The sequence below is a fragment of the Entelurus aequoreus genome, linkage group LG08 (assembly GCF_033978785.1).
Source record: "Entelurus aequoreus isolate RoL-2023_Sb linkage group LG08, RoL_Eaeq_v1.1, whole genome shotgun sequence".
Lineage (NCBI taxonomy): Eukaryota > Metazoa > Chordata > Actinopteri > Syngnathiformes > Syngnathidae > Entelurus > Entelurus aequoreus.
In genome coordinates, this window is record NC_084738.1 from 17282237 (window position 1) to 17302820 (window position 20584).

Sequence of the window (20584 nt, forward strand, 5' to 3'; positions counted from 1 at the left end):
TTTCAATGTATGCATATGTAACTTTACAGTTACTATAGAATGTTATACATATTTTTATGCACTGGCTTTTTTAAAAACAAGCCTATCTTAACTTTAGTACTGTAGACATTGTATTCAGTTTTATTTGCTTTTGTCAGCTATATTTTCGATGTTATTTTTTAAATGTTTTTAAAATTACTTAACTTGTATAGCACTTTGGTACAGTTTGAAACGTTTTTAAATGTGTTTTAAAAATCTTGACAATATACTGGATACTTTCAAGATCAGAAAATAAATTTATGATAAACATTTTTTTTAAAAGGACACCCAAAATTAATCTTAGGTTTTTCCAGTCAAAATTTTAACTAAGAATAAACTTTACCAAAAAATTGTGTTGAAAGTATGAACAATTTTCACAATGTCCTTATTTAATTCCTTCACCTATCATAACTTCTATTACCCTCTCGCGGTCTCCTGTGAAACAATAGCGCGGAAAGATGGCAGTGAATAAGAAACACAAACAATGCGACAGAATGAGGACAGAAGTATATTTCAGATAAGTTTGAGTAACATTGCAGCCTTCGCACAAGGCTCAGAAGCATAGAGTATAATATGGATGCATAAATATGCATTCAGAACCACAAACCCAAATAAATAAATAAATACAAATAAATAACAAGCATTTGGTGGAATATACAGTACATTGGTTGAAATGTTCTGGTCGGGAAGCTGTGGACACGGCGGGCGGGTTTGGGGTGTTATGTTACTCTGTGTTCGACATGCCCACAGGTAGTTGTCCAGATGTTTTGGCACACACACTGCTCTGTCTTGATGGTTTCTTATTTTTTCCCCATATTCCTCTGACCTATTTCCAGAGAGTACAGCTGCCGGTTTTAAACAAACACAAAGTGACAAATCCAGCTGCTTTGTCCACAACGATGGTTCATAGAACCTGTGGCGCAATCTGCACAATGTGAAAGGTCTTTGAAAAAAACAAAACATGTACATATCGAAAAACAAACCCACAATACTGTTTTCCCTTCAAACATGGCAACTTTGCAAGTAATCAATAATGCCCTTTGACAATGCTTTGCAAAGTACCTTCTGTCAAATATGATGACTAATTGAACACATGTAGAGGACGAGCCAACTAAAACATCCAAGGAAATTCCTTTAAAAGTGTGTTGCCACTAAATGGAATGGACTTATATCTACACTTAGCTGCGCAAGGGTAGTTGGTGTAAACTAAACGGAGCGGAGGTGTCATTGATTGGTGGAAAATGAAACAGTAATAAAATAATAATACTGACATGAAAACAAGGACTTTACATGGGCTATGTACACCCGTCATGTTTGTTTCCTTCTCCTCTGAGGGTGAAAAAGGTAGGAAAAAGGGGGATAAGGCAGCAGAATACAGTCTTATGAGATGATCTCAGTCTGCAGGTTGCTTACATGTCATGACAGTGACTACATAGATACAGAGAAACACTAACAAGTTGAAATACTGCTAAGCCAGGACGCTCCTCCCCCCTTTTTTTCCGCTTTCTTCTAAACTTGAATTTGGCCTTCAGTCTACAGCAAAAATGTTCTAACATACAATATAATACATTCCTATGGACCCACTCGTCTTGAGAGGTCATGGTTTTGTTCTACAATGAAGGAAATGGTCACTATGCTTGCAAAACATCCAGGCTAGATCCTCCCCTTCCTGTTACAGTGCCTGATGACATCATTGAATGTTTCCTACAAAGCTGGAGTCGTTGAAGGCCAGCAAACCAAAAGGTCATTGGGCGACGCCTGCAAAGACTCCAGCGCTATTTGAGGCCATCGTCTGTAGCTTTTCACCAGCGCCATATCGCTACCTCTCTCCGTGACAGTGGTACATTCGCATCTCCTCCCGTCTCCGCTCGCCACTCTTCTCAGTGAGTGGCCAGCTCAGGTTCTGTGGCGCGTGCGCTGTAGCCGTTGGCTGGCTGAGGGCCTGCTGTGCTGCCCTCCGTGGTGGCGGTGCCGGCGCGTGGTCTCCAGGAGCGCGAGGAGCCCGTGAAGAGCCGCAGAGCGCCCCTGCAAATGAGGGAGAACCAATAGAGCTGGGGGGCCATGAGCAGGGAGGCCCCGAGGTTACAGTGCCAGGGCACCGACAGCGGGACCAAGTGGAACGGAATGGATGCGTACCTGCACCCGGCACAAGGGAAGACACGAGGGATGTGTTGAAGTGAACGCTGCTTCTTGAGCGCAGGTGGGAGTTTTGAAAAGCTCGGTGAGGACATGAGAGAAGAGAAATGGAGAGAAAAGACGTACCTTCCATAGGCGTAGTAGAGGTAAGGGAAGAGGAGGACTCGACAGATGAAAAAAGTGATCAGCATTAGAGCCCCGTTCACTTTGTGCAGGAGAGTGTGTTGCTGTTTGTACTGAGAGCAGGAAACAACACAAAGAGAGAGAGAGAGAGAGAGAGAGACAAAGAGGAGCAAGCAGTACAGTTTGGGTCAAGCGGTAATTATCTTTGTTTCCTCAATTTTTAAGTTTTACTGTACAATCTCCTGGGATCAAATTTGACCGCAAGAGCATGAATTTGACGACAAAATATTGTTGACAATAAGAAAATGATATGTATGCCTATGTACGATGACAATTTTGGGATTAGTTTATCTTGAGATAATTGAACCTGTTTATGTCGACTCCCCTCTGACTGGCTTACTGACGTCAACATTCGCGCTCATTACCAAATTCGAAATTGAAACTAGCCTTTGCTTGCAGGTTCATTTGTAACTTGAGACACAAGAACGGCAGTTTCTCAACATCGCATTTTGACTTGATTTTGATTCTTCAGTTTTCATAAGGTACTTTACGCTGTTATTTAACAACACTAAGGAAATTTCAAGTCCTATATCTGACAACTTACTGCCCTTTATGCCTCCTGGCCATGCTTTTTTTTTTTAAAGTTTACTGAACAGACATACCGCAGTTTAGAAAAAAGTTAGGTCTTTTTTTAGATTTGATTCTTTTATTTAAAGGGGTCATTTGATGTTTTTTTTAATTTGTGGTCTACCTAACATATAATGGTGGTTCTTTAGTCAAAATGTTGCATACATTACATTTTGCAGACCATTTTTAAACCGCTTTCTGACCATCTCATCAGGAAGCGTACTTATTTACGTGCTTCCACTTCAACAGCGTCCCATCAGCCATGTTGTAGTTTTTAGCGCTTCTATATGGAGTTTACTGACAGATATAAGTTAGAACTATACACTACTATTTATTAGAAATGGCAACAGCAGAGGAGGTATGTGCATGTACAAGCCAGTCTGCCCCACAACAAAATCATAGAGAAAAAGAAGGAACTTAGACGACAACGTTAAACTACAAAGGCAGACTCGCGCAAAGCTCTTCAGGTAAAACTTTATCTTATATGAAGATATCCGCTGACCTCACCAATTGGATACACGTCACTAGTAGGGCTCGTTTAGAGAATGTATGAAGGAAGGCAAGATTGTTTTATAAATATCTCCGCCATGCCTTCATAGTTTGAAGTCACATTTTCGAGATTCATGCAGATAATAAATACACAAAAAAACTGCACCAATAGGTACATAAAGTTGGTTTTGCATACCAGGTAACCTTTAAGCGGCAATACATTTCAGTGAACATTTGACATGTAAACATGTGAGGTTGTAGCTAATGTTGTTGACATCGTTTCACATTTCTTAGAGATAACGAGGAAGTTGGCAAACAAATACAATTTCCTAGAAATTACCCCTTTGGTTCTTAGATTATATGTAGGCAAAGGCAGTCGACCAAATATGGCGATGTTGACTTGGGCGGTCGCTTTTTAGTAATAGAAAGAACACAGTGGCATGGAACTTGATTAGTTGGTTCCACTGCAGTGTGAATTAAAACATGACGTTTCTACGTGTATTGTTGGGGAACTTTTATGTGAAGTGATCACAAAATGGCGTACAACCAGCAAGGAGCTGTTGATTCAGTCTCAACTAGTTTGGGGTCAGGTGGAAGAACATAGCATTATTTGGCTCAACTCAACCCTGGCATGTAAACAGGGGTTCATAACATTCGGAGAGATCTTCTGATCATCCCATTAAATGTTTTTTTGTTAAACTTATTGTTCATTTCCATCTTGTGTAATGCTTTATATGTATTATTATTTTGTAATAATACATAATTGTTGTCTAGTGTAATAAATATACATTTATATACCGGTACATATTTTCTTTGGCTGAGAGGTAAAAAAAACTGTATAAAAATGCACTTAAATATTGCGATTCATGTTCTCATTTTTTGTGTTGTAAATGTTATTTAGCGTAGAAAAATATTCATTATAGCTAAAAATATATAAATAACTTACAATAATATTTTTTTAAATAATGAATGTATTTAGGTAGCACTGTAATAGGTACTGAACAATAACTTAGAAAAGACTTAGGTCTCAGAGATGAATAAGGTATACAAATAAGAGTATAAGACAGGTAAGTAAGTAACGATGGCTGGTATGTTTTCATGACTTAGGTGCAATAGCACATCTGTTACAAAAACGTGTGTTGAAAAGTAATTCATGTTCTATTTCTGCATTTCATATTTCATACAGGAGCAAGTTTTGACAGGCATAATACTGTGTTTAGGATTATTGACAGTGTGTAAAGGTGAGATACCAGAATTAAACATAAAAATGACGCAGTGGCAATTTTAGTTTGTTAACTGAGTGCATGTGAAGTGCAAACGAGAGTGATACAATGCAGGATGAAGGTGATCTGCTTCAGGGAGATAATGCTTAAGAAACAAGCTTTTATTCCTCCATTCACAGTAAGAAATTGTTGTAATGTCACAGCTTGTAACGCACGGTCGCTTATCAAACAAGCACACAAACGGCCAAACGGGGCGGATGCTGAGTGATGGCAGACAAGCTGATAGTGTATCTGCTGAACATCGACCGTGTGTCTGTGTGAGATGTTTATTTAAGCAAACTACGTTACTATGTGATGACTGGTGTTTAAGAAAGAGCTGCTGCTCGTGTTCAGAGACAGTCAACGGGAGCCATGTGCAAGTGAAAAACAAGTTGCATGCTAGGAAGGAGCAGAGACGTGTGTCTGTGTGTGTCCCCACCAAGAGCGACAAATGAAAATGGAGAAAGCAACGGGCAACAAAGAAGGCACGTTTCCACCAAAAGTTTGGTTGAGCTCTCCATGTTACAGTTCAGAACGCTGTGGTCAGCAATAAAGATAATTTACCTTTGTCTGCGGTCTGTTATCTAGTGGATTACTTCTGATTTCATGGACGATGACAAATTGTTAGCCATGGAGGGATGGGTTCCTTTTTTTTAATAATCATCTGCTAAACATTTTGTGGAAAATTGTACGGTTAACGTTACGCTACAAACCAACATGACGCGGACAAAACTGGAGCACAAGTGCAAAGGCAAGGGAAAAGTTACGTGAGATTATACTTCTACTCGACCCAAATTAATTTGAGAAACTGTTTACTGTTTTACTCAGTGGGTGCTGCTGCTTTGGTGATCTAAAAAATTTAAATGGGCTTAACAGTAAAAGTGACAAACACTGTAACGTTTATTGCCGAGGGGGTGGGGATAGACGTCTATTTTTACAATTTGGGGAAAATATTGTCAAGAGCTTTAAATGCTTTTTGATCATGTCACAATTCTGAATCGTGCGTTTATCCTTCCTGTCCCCTTCCTCTTGGGAAGTGACATGTCTGTTACCAATCAACAGTATGTCTTGCTCTACTGTACCACAGCACTCGTTTCACTTTCCCTGCTTTTGACAATAAAAAGGGTAATATACAGTCTGTACTTCATGGTGGAAACGTAGCTCTGAAGTGGCATGTGCCTACACAACAGTAAGACTCTACTAAAGGCTTACTTGAATGAGTATTTTTCCTAAGCAGACGGATGGAGTGCTGAGCTCGGCCATGAACATTACGCCCTGGAAATAATCTCCCTTTCCTTGACGCACAAACTAGAAGAGGGAGGGAGAGAGAGAGAGAGACAGAGGCTAATCACTGGTCCAGAAAACAATTATACTTTCTGCTCTGCTGCAGGCAGGCTGCAGAATGCAGTGGCTATAATTATGCTTGCACTGTAAATACTCTTTCAGCTGCGAGTCAACAAGCAGACAAATAAGGGATCACATCAGTCTCAAGTAATTTCTCTAAACAGATACAATGACATTACATGCACTATACATTACTTCAGCGTGTTCCCATATTTACATGAAAAGTACCATTTAGCTCACTCTGCCCAGAAAGACACATTGTGCACCTATACAAGCAAAATGCATGTATATAAAAAACATGAATGCTAAAATAAAAAAGATTTCCTTTAAATATGCAATTTCCCCCATAAACATGCACCAGCAGTTAATCAGTCTTAAAAGAAGAGGTCTGACAGTTACCACAGAAACAGGAAAGCAGACGGTAACCATAACAACGTGGTGCAGCACCATGAGGAACTCGCGACGCAGGTAGCTGGTGAGAGCCGAGACCATGTGCTGGGGGGAAGGCGAGGCCTCCTCGTGCCCTTTGACCCTCAGCTTGTACCAGTAGCACATGAACATGGCATAGATGTCGTACACGAAGTAGGGGACGGCGAACATGATGTACGTGCTGGTCAGCCAGTGCCTGGGGAAAGATGGGTAATAAGAAACCGCAAAGAAAAATCTCCATGGAATACAGTCTGAGGCGCTGGAGAGACAAAACTTCAGGCCAGAAGAAGTGAAACAACTGTCAACACACTTTTTAATGTCACCTTGTGTATTTGTAGACAACCACTATGCATCCAGGGCCTCCCAATCCACAGTTTGATTTTAAATTGTTCTCAATTTTTAAGTAATGTTTGTAAGACAGGGGTGTTTCAACTTTTTCTACGGACGATTTCATACAGAAAAATCAAAAGAATGTGGGAGGCACTTTGTGAGATTTTTTTAAATTTATACAACATGTAAAAACAATCCAATAGGTTAAATGAATCACAGTTGCTACAAAGCTTTACTTTACTTGTCTGTGGCACTTTTATAGCGACATTGTTGTTTGTTATGCATTACTTGTTGTCAAAGTACTAGTAGCGTTCTCGCTACGCCTTTTGTTCTTCTCACTTTTTCTGTTTTTAAAAACTTCTTTAAAAATCGTATTGTATTTGTAGAATGTGCCGCACAATGGACACACCTGTAGTTGTAGAAATGTGTAAAAATCTTAGAATATACAATATTTTTCAAAAAACGCGTCTTGAAAAAGAGGGGTTGTCTTATATTTGGGGCAAATGCAGTCATTTTGTTACATGCCCGTCCCTACTTTGGATGCACCCTTCTCTATTAAGTACAAATATATAAAAAAAAGGCAGTTTGCACACAGTGCTGACACCTCCAAATCGACTGACAATGTTGTGATGGACATGGGTTGACTTACTGGTCCTCGATGATGTCATTGCAGGAAGAAGCAATAATGTAGCCAGCTGACGAAGCCATGACCGCCTGAACCGACGACACCAACCTAGAAAGTGGACCATTAGCAAGTAAGATGACAAGCTTTAGCACTATAAATGTCTGCACAGAAAGCGACAGGTCCGGAGGGTCCCACCTGGCCGACACGATAACAGCATCGCCTTCGCTCCATCGCAGCGCTGGGATGGACTTGAGGCACTGCTTGGACAGAAGGAAGAGGCCGGGAAAGAACACGGAGCCAGCAGCGAGGAAGGTCAGCATGGTCCCTGGCCGTCCTGTTGGTCTTAAGAGGCAAAAAGTCCAGTGGCTAATCTGGTCCTGGAGACGTGTGGCTCTTTGTCCTCCCTGGAACAAGTGAGAAAAGGTCAAAGGGTAAAACAATCAGCTGGTATTGATCCAACTGGTGTTTGCACTTAAAGGTAAACCATCAAAGTCCAGAAATAAAAATAAATCAAGAGAGGACATCCTAAAGACAATCTGAATGTGGCAGAAAATCTATTGTCAAACTGCAGAGTTCTGGCTAAATATGTGGATTCTTTTAGGACGATTTTCTACAACGAGCCATTATTTTACTTTTTACTTTTGTAAAATCTGTCATTTATTTAGCTTGTTTGGGGAACCCACACAAGCAAAGGGACACAATGCAAACTCCACACATGTTCAAACTGAGATTCTAACCAGGAATTCCTCACTGTGAGGCAGACAGTTGATGCATTATTCCACCATACTTCCCGTGTTTTGACACAATGTATTCAACATTTACTCATCAAATTTTTTGCAAACGGTTTTGTTTTTTTTCTAGCTTTGCCCTAATCCGCCTACGTTATATATTTTACTGTAACCGCTTAAAGGGGCCAGTTTTAAACCTCAAACAAGGAAAAAAATATATCCATTTACAAGGTCTATGGTGATCTTGGGATCAAAGGGCAACTTGGTGGTTATCGTACATGTGAAAATTAGGGATCATGTGCCAATTGATCGGCTACTGTTCAGTATCGGACGATTTCGTGAGAAAGTACGTAAGAGACATTGCCGATTACCGCCAATCACCTGTGGCTGATACTATTTATTTTTAGTACCCGGCTGACAAGCAGCTAGCAGCTAATCATGTGTTTCAATACGCAGAGTGGAGTCGCACCCTATACTAATAATAATAATCACTTCCATTACACAAAATAAACTGCATTTCCTAATATCATAATAAAACATAATTACAACTGGAGGATAGAGGTCTTTGGGCATCTTACGATACGGTATGATTCTTGGGGTGACTATTTGATTCACAATCAATTATAAATTTAAACCGATTCTCGCAATGTATTATTTGGTAGAGTAATTACAAAAAAAACTTTTTAAAACAGGTTACAAAAACTTATTATGGTTGCTGACAAATGACGTAATCACACAGTAAACAAACATGAAGATGGCCTAAAAAGGTAATTTTAAAAGTGCATTAAAAAAATATTAAATTTAGCGATTTTTGAAAACTATGAATTAGGGCTAGGCGATATGGCTAAAAACTATCACGATTAAAGTGTTTTATATCGGTCGAAATGGATAATTATTGATATTGTTAATGACCTATCGAAAATAAGAATCAGGAAAAAAAAAAAATTCAATGTTAGCTTTTCAAATTTAACCTTCCTCTGATTATAATCCCCTCAGCTATTAAGGCAGAAAGGAAAGGAAATATCAACACAACCATGGAAAAGACTAAACAACATTCTAAAATCACATGGAACACTTAATGATCTCTTAAAAATAAGGTGCAAAAATAAAGAATATGTAAGAAATGCTTAATAAAGTGTAACAAAATAGTGCAAAGTGAGAAAATGTAAACACAGAGAAACCTAAGAATAACTATTCTTAGCATGTTTAGTGCCAGCTGTGCTCAAGGGTGAGCGTGGCTCAGGTATTTTGGCAATACGGATTATGAGCACTCCGTTTAAAAAAAAATCCAAATAAACTGCCATACGGTTGAGGTGACCTTTGCTGTTTTATCGACAATTTATTCGCTCTCTGAAGCATTAATTTTTATTTTCTCTTCTCACTCAATGCAAAGAAAAAACGGCAAGACAACAAGATGACGCAACCAAATTTAATTGTTGATACTGTTACCTAATTGGCTGTTAGTGTGTCACTCCTACTGATCAGTGATCACTTCCTGCTTTTGTTCATGCTACCAACCTTGCTTTGCAACTACAAGGTAAAATATATACATCAAACATATTTTTTATTGCCATCGATTACATGTCTATAAGGGGTGTAACAGTATTGTAAATACCTCGGCATTGCAGTTTCAAAGTCGTCACAATAGTGCCGTGACATGTGACAGTATCAAACAAAAACGTGGTATGTAGTTTTTTTGTGGCGCTTTAGCGTTGGACAGGCCTGAAAATAAACTACATCTCCCATAATCCCCTGCGCAGCGCGGGCCGACATGGTGGGGGGCGTGGAATACCATAAGCAGGAAGTGAAGTGTGTTCATAGTAGAAGAAAGGAATTGTTTTTTTGGACATTTCCTGAAATCTATCCATCACTGTTTTAGTTATGTTGTTAACAACTAGACAAACAAACCCTGACAAAAACATAACCTTTTTGGTGGAGGTAAGAAAGTTTTCGTTCTGCAAAGCAAAGTGCGTCAGTTCCAAGGTGACATAAAGCCAGTCGGTCACGTCACACCACACAGAGGGAAATCACAAAAAAAAAAAAAATAACGGTACACAATGGGAAATAGGAGTACACTGAAAAGCTACTAGATACATCCTCATTCCATTTATCCATTGTCCACTTCTTGTCTCTCTCGATGTCGCGGGAGGGCTAGAGCCTATCGAGCTACACTAGGGCGGAAGGCACCGTACTCACTGGACAAGTCACCACCTAGTAAACAGTAACCCAGGGATGACAGTTGAAGCCAGCAAGGGCAAACATCAGTTTGTGACGTATTTACATTATTAACAGTTAAATTGTTATTTAACTTTTTAGAGAAACAGCATTTTTCAAAACTATATGAACATGTCCACTGTGGCGGACACTGTTTCTCAGAAAGCAGAATTTTAAAGACACTAAAGTGAACATTATTGTTTTATTATGTTTATATTGGCACTTAATTAAGCAGTTTTTTAAATATTTGTTTGAAACAATGGATGTTCCTGCACAATTATTTGCACTTACAAATACATGTTTGCAGTGTGATTAGAAGATTTTAGCATTACGTTTGTGTTCAATTACAGTAAGTGTGTTTATCTAAACATTCCTGGCACTTTGTTTTACACACTTTGGCATTTTTAAATCTTTTTTGGACATATACCACAATAAGATCGTACCGTGTCTAATACCATGATATCATCGTACTGTGAGATTTTGATACTGTTACATCCCTAGTGTCTATTGCTCAGCCCTACTATGAATTGATTTAGAATCGGAACAAATAATCGTGATTGGGATGTGAATCATTTTTTAGCAGCCCTACTGGACGACTTTATTACAGCAAAAAGGAAGGCACTACCGGGACACAAGTCGATGGAGGATCGCCTCACACTGCTAGTTTGTGCTAACGCTAGCTGAAACTACGTGAAGCCATTGCTCGTTTATCATTCCGAAACTCACAGAGTGTTCAACAATACCACAAATATTCACAGACACAAGGTACTGTAATTTCCGAACTATAAGCCGCTACTTTTTCCCCTCGTTCTGGTCCCTGCGGCTTATACAACGGTGCAGCTTATTTACGGCCTGTTCTTCTCCGACACCGACGAAGAAGATTTCGGTGGTTTTAGTACGCAGGAGGAAGACGATGACAATGATTAAAGACTGACTTTTCATATACCGGTAGGCTGGTTATTTTGATAACGTACATGCGAGCACTTTGAATTACTTTGCACCGTTGTATTATTTGTACTCTGCACGAATGCTGTTCGCCATGTCAAAGATGTGAAAGTTTGATTGAATGATTGAAAGATTTATAGTTAATAAATGGGACGCTTGGATTGAATGATTGAAAGATTTATAGTTAATAAATGGGACGCTTTGCGTTCCCAAACAGTCATCTCTGTCCCGACAATCCCCTCCGTGGTAGCAGGAACCCCTATATACTACGGTAATTACACATCAAAACCCTGCGGCTTATAGTCGGGTGCGGCTTATATATGGAGCAATCTGTATTTTCCCCTAAATTTAGCTGGTGCGGCTTATAGTCAGGTGCGGCTTATAGTCCGGAAATTACGGTAAATTGATTTTCCTTTTTTTGTTTTTCATTGTAACAACAAGGTGGTTAACGTTTTGTAACGCACCAATGAGACTTCGGTGTGTGTTTGTCAGTGTGTAAGTGTTGACATGCAAGATGGCTGTAATGTTGTGTTGTTTGGATAAAAAAAATAAGATTATTTAGCCATTACCCCCCCCCCCCCCCCCCCCTGTTACGTTGGTTTGATATATATATACACTATATATACATTACAATGTCTTCAAAGTGTTCAGTTTTTTACTAAAATAGGGAACCAATTTTACGTTTTTATTGTTTCTTATGGGGAACCCTGCGTCACTATACAAACTTTTTGGTTCAAGAACCAGTTAAGTTCATAAATCGAGGTTCCATCGTAGTTGAATTGCTTGGATTTACATGACGTCATGTCTGGCTCATTAAATGTGTGGTGGTCAAGCTAGCGTCTGTTCTAAATGGGTACTAAGCGCCATTTAGCCTTTCTCGAAGAATGCTTTATGCTTGCTATGTTTTCGGCTGTACAAACCGTACAAATTGCGAAAAGAACAAACGTTTCTTTAGAGTTCCTCAAAAGGTAATTTTACGAAAAGGATAAACCTTTCTTCAGAGTTCCTCAAAAGGTAATCAAGAAGGGTGTAGGAGCATAAGTTTTACAAAAGACGGAAAAAGTGGTGTGTACTCCAGTGCAAGGGAGCAAGCAGAGTCGAAGGACGCGCAACTTTGCAATGATCATTTCCATAAAGGTTTGTTTGATATATCTTTAGTGTACTTTACTCGTTCAGTATTTCCCGTTGAAGTATTATCTTAATATTGTTTGTATTTTATTTTTTAACAAATACATGCTTGTATCAAATACAGGGAAGGTACTTCTGTCTCCCCTCTTGTTATTTTGTACACAAATGTGCCAGAATACATAGGAAAACAGGACAAAAATCAAATATAGTGACAATTCAGTAATTGTTAGGGTGTTAATATGCAGTACTGGGTGTCAGCTGTCGGGTGCTCGTCAAGTTTGTTTACATGGGATGCGTCCTCGCAAAACACAAAGTTGAATCATGAAATGCAACTTTACCCGAGCAAAAACTTATCCAGGAGAGTCTTGATACCAATTTCCTTGACCCAGCCACAAACAAAGAATTTTTCCAAGCTTTCATCTGTTTTGTTGTGTAGAATGACGTCTGGAGCACAAGATAGTTTGGTATGTCTGGAAACTCCACCGGCAGATAATTCTTGATTTCACTCGACAAATATTTTTTGGATAAAGTATAGGGATCTATATCATTGCATAGTTAGATTTTATGCTCGCATCGGCTTTTTACAGGAAGATCTAGAGCAGGGGTGTCAAACGTACGACCCGAGGGCCGGATCAGGCCCATGAACAGGTTGTATTTGGCCCACGGGATGAGTTTGCTAAGTATAAAAATTAATCTGACATTTTTGAATGAAATAAACTGCTGTTCTAAATGTGTCCACTGGATGTCACATTAGCAATTATTTGTATCTTGTTGATGATGCTACATATGTACAAAATAAACCACGCAAGTACATCAGTCGAGGAAAATGATCAAACTACATAAATAACACTGTAATTTCATTTTGATATAATTTTTTTATCTTGATAGATTGAAAATTAACACCAATGAGTTGACTGATGAACATTATCACATGATTTATTCAGAAAATATAAATAAATAAATATAGAATACTATTAACCGCAACATGTAAGTGTAAAAAAAACCTCAACATTATGATTTGTACACTTTCAGAATGTGCTTCTATTTTTAAACAAAGAAAACAATCTGAAGTTGTCTTTATTTTTAAGTTATCGTGCCGGGATTTTACCAGTCCGGCCCACTTGGGAGCAGATTTTTCTCCATGTGGCCTCCGATCTAAAATGAGTTTGACACTCCTGATCGAAAGTTTGTGCGTTGCTTGCTGCACAACAGCCACCTTGGCTTGTTTGACCACCGCTTTTTTTTCGCACTTCAGGGAAGAAGTCACGTAACAGAATAAAAGCAATACGCAGGAACAGGGGTTAGTACGTGTGCCTCACAATACGAAGGTCTTGGGTTCAATCCTGGGCTCGGGATCTTTCTTTGTGGAGTTTGCATGTTCTCCCCGTGCCTGCGTGGGTTCCCTTCGGGTACTCCTGCTTCCTCCCACCTCCAAAAACATGCACCTGGGGATAGGTTGATTGGCAACTCTAAATCATACTTGCCAACCTTGAGACCTCCGAATTCGGGAGATGGGGGGGGGGGGGGGGGGGGGGGGTTTGGTGGTAACGGGGGTGTATATTGTAGCATCCTGGAAGAGTTAGTGCTGCAAGGGTTTCTGGGTATTTGTTGTGTTGTGTTTATGTTGTGTTACGGTGTGGATGTTCTCCCGAAATGTGTTTGTCATTCTTGTTTGGTGTGGGTTCACAGTAGTGATGGGTCCGGCAACACCGATGCATCGGCGCATGCGTCGAGCTCATAGAGCAAAACCCTGTGTCGGTGCGCGTACCGCTTTTAGAAAGTCACGTGACCAATCATGAGCTGTTTCGGTCACGTGACCGATACGCGACCTGTGTCGCACTGACGCCTCCTCTGTGCCCTGTGAGCGGGTCTTTTCTACAGCCGGAGAAATAATAACTAAGAAGAGAAATCGTCTAAAATTGAATACGTTGGAAAAACTGTTTTTTTTTTATTAAAAATGTGTAAAAAAAATACATAAAAAAATTCCCAGTCCACAAGCATCCTCATTCACAACACGTTGTCTTATATTTCCATGTTATGATACATGTTCACATTATTTATTGACTATCTAAAAAAGATAATAATATATTTTAATTTAAATAAAGATATGAAATAATCCTAAATTAAATACAATGACTTGGTTTATATTATTGTATATACTAGGTCAGGGGTCGGCAACCTTTACCACTCAAAGAGCCATTTTGGCAAGTTTCACAAATTAAAGAAAGTAATGGGAGCCACAAAAAAAATTTTAAAATTTAAAATGAAAAACACCGCATACAAAGCTTAAACGCTTTGTGCTATGTTAACTAGGGGTCTCCGACACACGCACCGGCACGCACTTTAATGTGGAAATTTGATGTTAGTGCAGCCCGCGAGTTTTGAATGAATGGCGCTTGATAGCGTCATACTTGCCAACCCCCTCATTTTTCCCGGGAGACTCCCGAATATCAGAGCGTGATGACACTGCATTTGACGCCCTCTACAGTCTGCCCTAACAGTGTACCTGTTCGACCACACGTAGAATGCAATTTCAGCTTGCTCACTTAAGTGACAGCAAGGCGTACTAACTCAGCAGCCACACATCTTACACTGACGGTACCAATACCCAGAATCCCATGCAGCCCTAACTCTTCCGCTCAACCAACGCACAGAGAGGGGGGGGGGGGTTGATGTGTGGGGGGATTTGGTGGTAGCGGGGGTGTATAATGTAGACCGGAAGAGTTAGGGCTGCATGGGATTCTGGGTAATGGTTGTGTTGTGTTTATGTTGTGTTACGGTGGGATGTTCTCCATAAATGTTTTTTTCATTCTTTTTTGGTGTGGGTTCACAGTGTGGCGCATATTTGTAACGTAACAATGTTAAAGTTGTTTGATACGGCTACCGTCAGTGTAAGCTGTGTGGCTGATGAGTAAGTTGTTTTTTTTTTGTTTTTTTTTTGTCTCCTGTGTGTGCAAGTAATAACAACATGCAACATGTGGCTGGACTGGCACGCTGTATGTAAATGCTATAGAGGACAATTACTGCAGTGCAATTAGGGCACGCCCTTTATTTAGTAATTAGAGTGTAAATAGGATTATTTTTTCCCTGGGAGTAATCTATGAGGGACACTGAGATCCATAAATCTCCTGGGAAAATCGGGGGGGGGTCGGCATGTATGTAGCTGAGCCGCATCAGAGTGGTCAAGGAGCCGCATGCGGCTCCGGAGCCGCGGGTTGCCGACCCCTGTACTAGGTCATAAAATCAGTGTCAGTTGAGTCGGTCCATAGGTTGCTTGTAGGGATTTTTAATGTCCGACAGATGTCAGTATTTAGTGACAGTATCGACACAGTATCAATACAGTTTTGCAATGTGTCGAAACGCTTCATGACGCCTCATCAACCCATCACTAGTTCACAGTGTGGCGCATATTTGTAACAGTGTTAAAGTTGTTTATACGGTCACCCTCAGTGTGACCTGTATGGGTGTTGATCAAGTATGCCTTGCATTCACTTATGTGTGTGTAAAAGCCGCATATATTATGTGACTGGGCCGGCACGCTGTTTGAAAGTAGGAAAAGCGGACGTGACGACAGGTTGTAGAGGACGCTAAAGGCAGTGCCTTTAAGGCACGCCCCCAATATTGTTGTCGGGGTGGAAATCGGGAGAAATTCGGGAGAATGGTTGCCCCAGGAGATTTTCGGGAGGGGCGCTGAAATTCGGGAGTCTCCCGGGAAAATTGGGAAGGTTGGCAAGTATGCTCTAAATTGGCCCTAGGGCAGGGGTCGGGAACCTTTTTTGCTGAGAGAGCCATGAAAGCCAAATATTTTAAAAAGTATTTCCGAGAGGGTTAGTGCATCTGCCTTACAATCGTCATCGGGATCTTTCTGTGTGGAGTTTGCATGTTCTCCCCGTGACTGCGTGGGTTCCCTCCGGGTACTCCGGCTTCCTCCCACCCCCAAAGACATGCACCTGGGGATAGGTTGATTGGCAACACTAAATTGGCCCTAGTGTGAGAATGTGAGTGTGAATGTTGTCTGTCTGTGTTGGCCCTGTGATGAGGTGGCGACTTGTCCAGGGTGTACCCCGCCTACCGCCCGACTGCAGCTGAGATAGGCTCCAGCGACCCCAAAAAGGGACAAGCAGTAGAAAATGGATGGATGGATGGACAACTAAATGCGTGCATTTTTTAATTAGACCAACATTTTTAGAGTATAATAAGTCTCTAATTCTTTTTAATAACATTTTTATTTCTTGAACAGGTGCGGTAGAAAACGGATGGATGGATTAAAATGCATGAGAAAGTTTTATAGTTTGAACGTTATTTTTAACATCGTGATTACCGGCGGAATTATTCATTACTTATCGTGTTAAGCAATGTCAGCTAAGATTTATCTGAGAACCAGATGCAGTCATCAAAAGAGCCACAGGTTCCCTACCCCTGCCCTAGGGTGTGAATGCTGTCTTTTTATCTGTGTTGGCCCTGCAATGAGGTGGCGACTTGTCCAGGGTGTACCCTGCCTTCCGCCCGTGTGCAGGTGAGATAGGTTCCAGCACCCCCGCGACCTCGAAGGGACAAGCGGTAGAAAATGGATGGATGGATGGAGGCTGCAGGCCATTGAAAAGCAAGTTGAGGGCCACAAATTGACCCGTGACCCGTACTTTGGACACCCATGAAGTCCATCAGATCAGACTACCATTAATTGTGTATTTATGTGCTATTCGTTATGTACACTATGGACCTTGTGACTCATTTAAAAAAAAAAAAAGTCCCATTAGTGACATTGCGCCATTTTGAACCCCCAACTAAGGGATGTGCTGAAGTGTTATCTATAACGCATATCATGCAAGTCCAACAATGTCACAAGAAGCTTGGGCTTAGCGGGAAGGACGGAATAATATAAGTTGTTTCAAATAGAATAAAAGTGAAAAGAGATTACGTTTATTGCCAGGTGTTGAAGTGCGCATATGTCATGTCTGGACGTGGAAGGCATGACCAATTGTGCGCTAACAATGACGTTAGCTAACGTTAGCTTACACTGTCAGTCCGTCCCCGCCGGCTAAAGGCTTCACTTTGTCAGCCGTCTGGTTTTCAAACAAAACAAGACGGCAGCCTCTCACCGCCAGGCGGGGACACCAATCTGAAATGTTTTAAAAGTAACTGCAGCGTTTCGTTACACGGGACGGAGAGTTTTGTTAGCATGTTATTTGTTTGTAGTGGTTAGCATTTAACCACCGAGCTAGCTGACAGCGGCTAGCACTTCGCACATGTACACACATATCATCCACATTCACAAAGAAATAAGACTTATATCTACGCAGAGACCGGGGGGTTGGGGTCCAGTCAGCGTCCGGTTGAAACCCGTGTCCTGTGGAAAGCGTTTAAAGTCGTCCCGGGGGTCTCCTCCACGACGATCCACATGTTTGTGCGGCCACTTCGACGACGCCTGAAGGGTTAGCAGCAGCGCGCTAACGCTAGCTTGCAGCAAGTTAGATCGAAATCAACAGCGACTATTACTTCTAATTGCTAATTGTCTCATAAAAACACAACAAACACTTTTTTTTTTTAAATTCAAAGCCCCGGGTGTCAGTCCGAAGACGTGGGCTGCTGGTCCGGCGTCTGTGTCATCGCATCAGGCTCGGTGTGATGCCACTGCTGCCTCGCAGATGCGACGTTGACTCAACACAGCGGACTGCTGCGCCAGATACTTGCTAGCAGCAGCTTGTGGCATGACGGCAAGCTTTTGCAACACTTCCACACCATTCTCTCCCTCCACTTGCACTTCATGTGTGCGTTGGACACAAAAAGAAAGCCCCTCCAAGGCGTCAAAAGGTGCAACACATCAAGTGTACGCCAGTCAAGGCAGGGCACAATTTTATGACAGACATAAGTCATTTGCACCCCTTTAAAGTAGAAGACAATTAGGGGGTTTACGATGTAAAAATGAAAAAAACATGACGAATGTGTGTTATTGGACGCTTATTTAAAAAATTAAAAAAAAACATTAACTTTTTTTTTTTGCAAAATCTAGAAAAAAAAGTCCACAATAAATTACAATTGCAACAAGTCGATATTACACCCATCCATTTTGTTGGTTGGGGGGCATACTTGCCAACCCTCCCGATTTTTCCGAGAGACTCCCGAATTTCAGTGCCCCTCCCGAAAATATCCAGGGGCAACCATTCTCCAGAATTTCTCCCGAATTTCACCCGGACAACAATTTAAGGGCGTGCCGTGATGGCACTACCTTTAGCGTCCTCTACAACCTGTCGACGAGTCCGCTTTTTCACCATACAAACAACGTGCCGGCCGAGTCACATGTTTTATGTGGCTTCTGCATACACACGAAAGTGACTGCAAGACATACTTGATCAACAGCCATACAGGTCACACTGAGGGTAGCCGTATAAACAACTTTAACACTGTTACAAATATGCGCCACACTGTGAACCCACACCAAACAAGAATGACAAACACATTTCGGGAGAACATCCGCACCGTAACACAACATAAACACAACAGAACAAATACCCAGAAGCCCTTGCAGCACTAACTCTTCCGGCATGCTACAATATACACCCCTAACCCCCCTAAACCCCGCCCCCCTCAACTTCCTCATGCTCTCTCAGGGAGAGCATATCCCAAATTCCAAGCTGCTGCTTTGAGGCATGTTAAAAAAAAATAATGCACTCTGTGACTTCAACAATAAATATGGCAGTGCCATGTTGGCATTTTTTTCCATAACTTGAGTTGATTTATTTTGAAAAACCTTGTTATATTGTTTAATGCATCCAGCGGGGCGTCACAACAAAATTAGGCATAATAATGTGTTAATTCCACGACTGTATGTATCGGTATCGGTTGATATTGGAATCGGTAATTAGGAGTTGGACATTATCGGACATCGCTAATGAAAATAACATAACATAACAAAACATTTTCTACCGCTTGTCCCTTTCTGGGTCGCGGGGGGTGCTGGAGCCTATCTCCGCTGCATTCGGGTGGACAACATAACCAATTGACCAATTAAACACATTAAAGACGACAATAATGTTGCGACAAGTCTAAAGTGGAAAAATGATACCTAAAATATATGATAAAATATAAATAGATATAAATAATCTATTTTGTGTACTTTCGTTTTTGCACGTTGTTTGTTAAAATATCTGTTATTAGATGTTTATTTACAAAAAAAACAAACATTTAACAATTTTTTGGCAAAATCTAGAAAAAAAGTCCACAATAAATTACAATTGCAACAAGTCGACATTCAATCAAACATGATACACCCATCCATTTTGTTGGTTGGGGGGCGCATAATAAATGAAAATAACATAACATAACATTTTCTACCGCTTGTCCCTTTCGGGGTCGCGGGGGGTGCTGGACCCTATCTCAGCTGCATTCGGGCGGAAAACATAACCAATTGACCAATTAACATATTAAAGATGACAATAAAGTTGCGACAAGTCTTAAGTGGAAAAATTATACCTAAAATATAAATAAATATAAATGATTTATTTTGTGTACTTTCATTTTTGCACTTTTATTGTTAAAATATCTGTTATCGGAATTCTTTTTTTTTTTTTTACAAATCTAGAAAAAAGTCAAATTAAAGTTGCAACAAGTATACATTTAATTAAATAATGTATATTGTATTTTAATTTTTATTAATTAAAAAACACTAAATACAACAATAAAGTTTCAACAAGTCTACAGTGTAATAAATCCATCCATTTTCTACTGCTTGTCCCTTTCGGGGTCGCGGGGGGTGCTGGAGCCTATCTCAGCTGCATTCTGGCGGAAAACATAACCACTTGACCAAAAACAAATTAAAGACGACAATAAAGTTGCGACAAGTCTAAATTAGAAAAATTATACCTAAAATATATAATAAAATATAAATATATATAAATGATCTATTTTGTGTACTTTCGTTTTTGCACTTTATTTGTTAAAATATCTGTTATGGACATTTACTTTTTTCAAAAATGTATAGAAAAAATGTTTTTTTTTACAAATGTAGAAAAAAGTAAATAAATTAAAGTTGCAACAAGTATACATTTAGTCAAATAATGTATATTGTATTTTAATTTGTATTAATTAAAAAACGCTGAATACAACAATAAAGTTTCAACAAGTCTACAGTGTAATAAATTACACCTAAAATATAAATGTAATATTGATTGTTTGATTGAGAAGTTTAT

The 20584-nt window shown here is 40.2% G+C and overlaps 1 protein-coding gene across 2 annotated transcripts; it reads right to left on the minus strand.

Annotated features, from left to right (window-relative positions):
* Nucleotides 1-513: 513 nt before the first annotated feature.
* tlcd3bb (TLC domain containing 3Bb) lies at nt 514-18242 on the minus strand. Of its 2 annotated transcripts, none has more exons than XM_062055751.1 (7): nt 17703-18242; nt 7579-7787; nt 7408-7491; nt 6399-6624; nt 5868-5963; nt 2281-2390; nt 514-2154 (listed from the first exon to the last, which is right to left on the minus strand). In XM_062055751.1, the coding sequence occupies exons 2-7, from the start codon at nt 7701-7703 to the stop codon at nt 1899-1901; spliced, it is 897 nt and encodes a 298-aa protein (XP_061911735.1). In that variant the 5' UTR covers nt 7704-7787; nt 17703-18242; the 3' UTR covers nt 514-1898. The 2 variants fall into 2 exon arrangements, with proteins under 2 accessions (XP_061911735.1, XP_061911736.1); XM_062055752.1 differs by having other exon boundaries at nt 17695-18242.
* Nucleotides 18243-20584: the final 2342 nt, after the last annotated feature.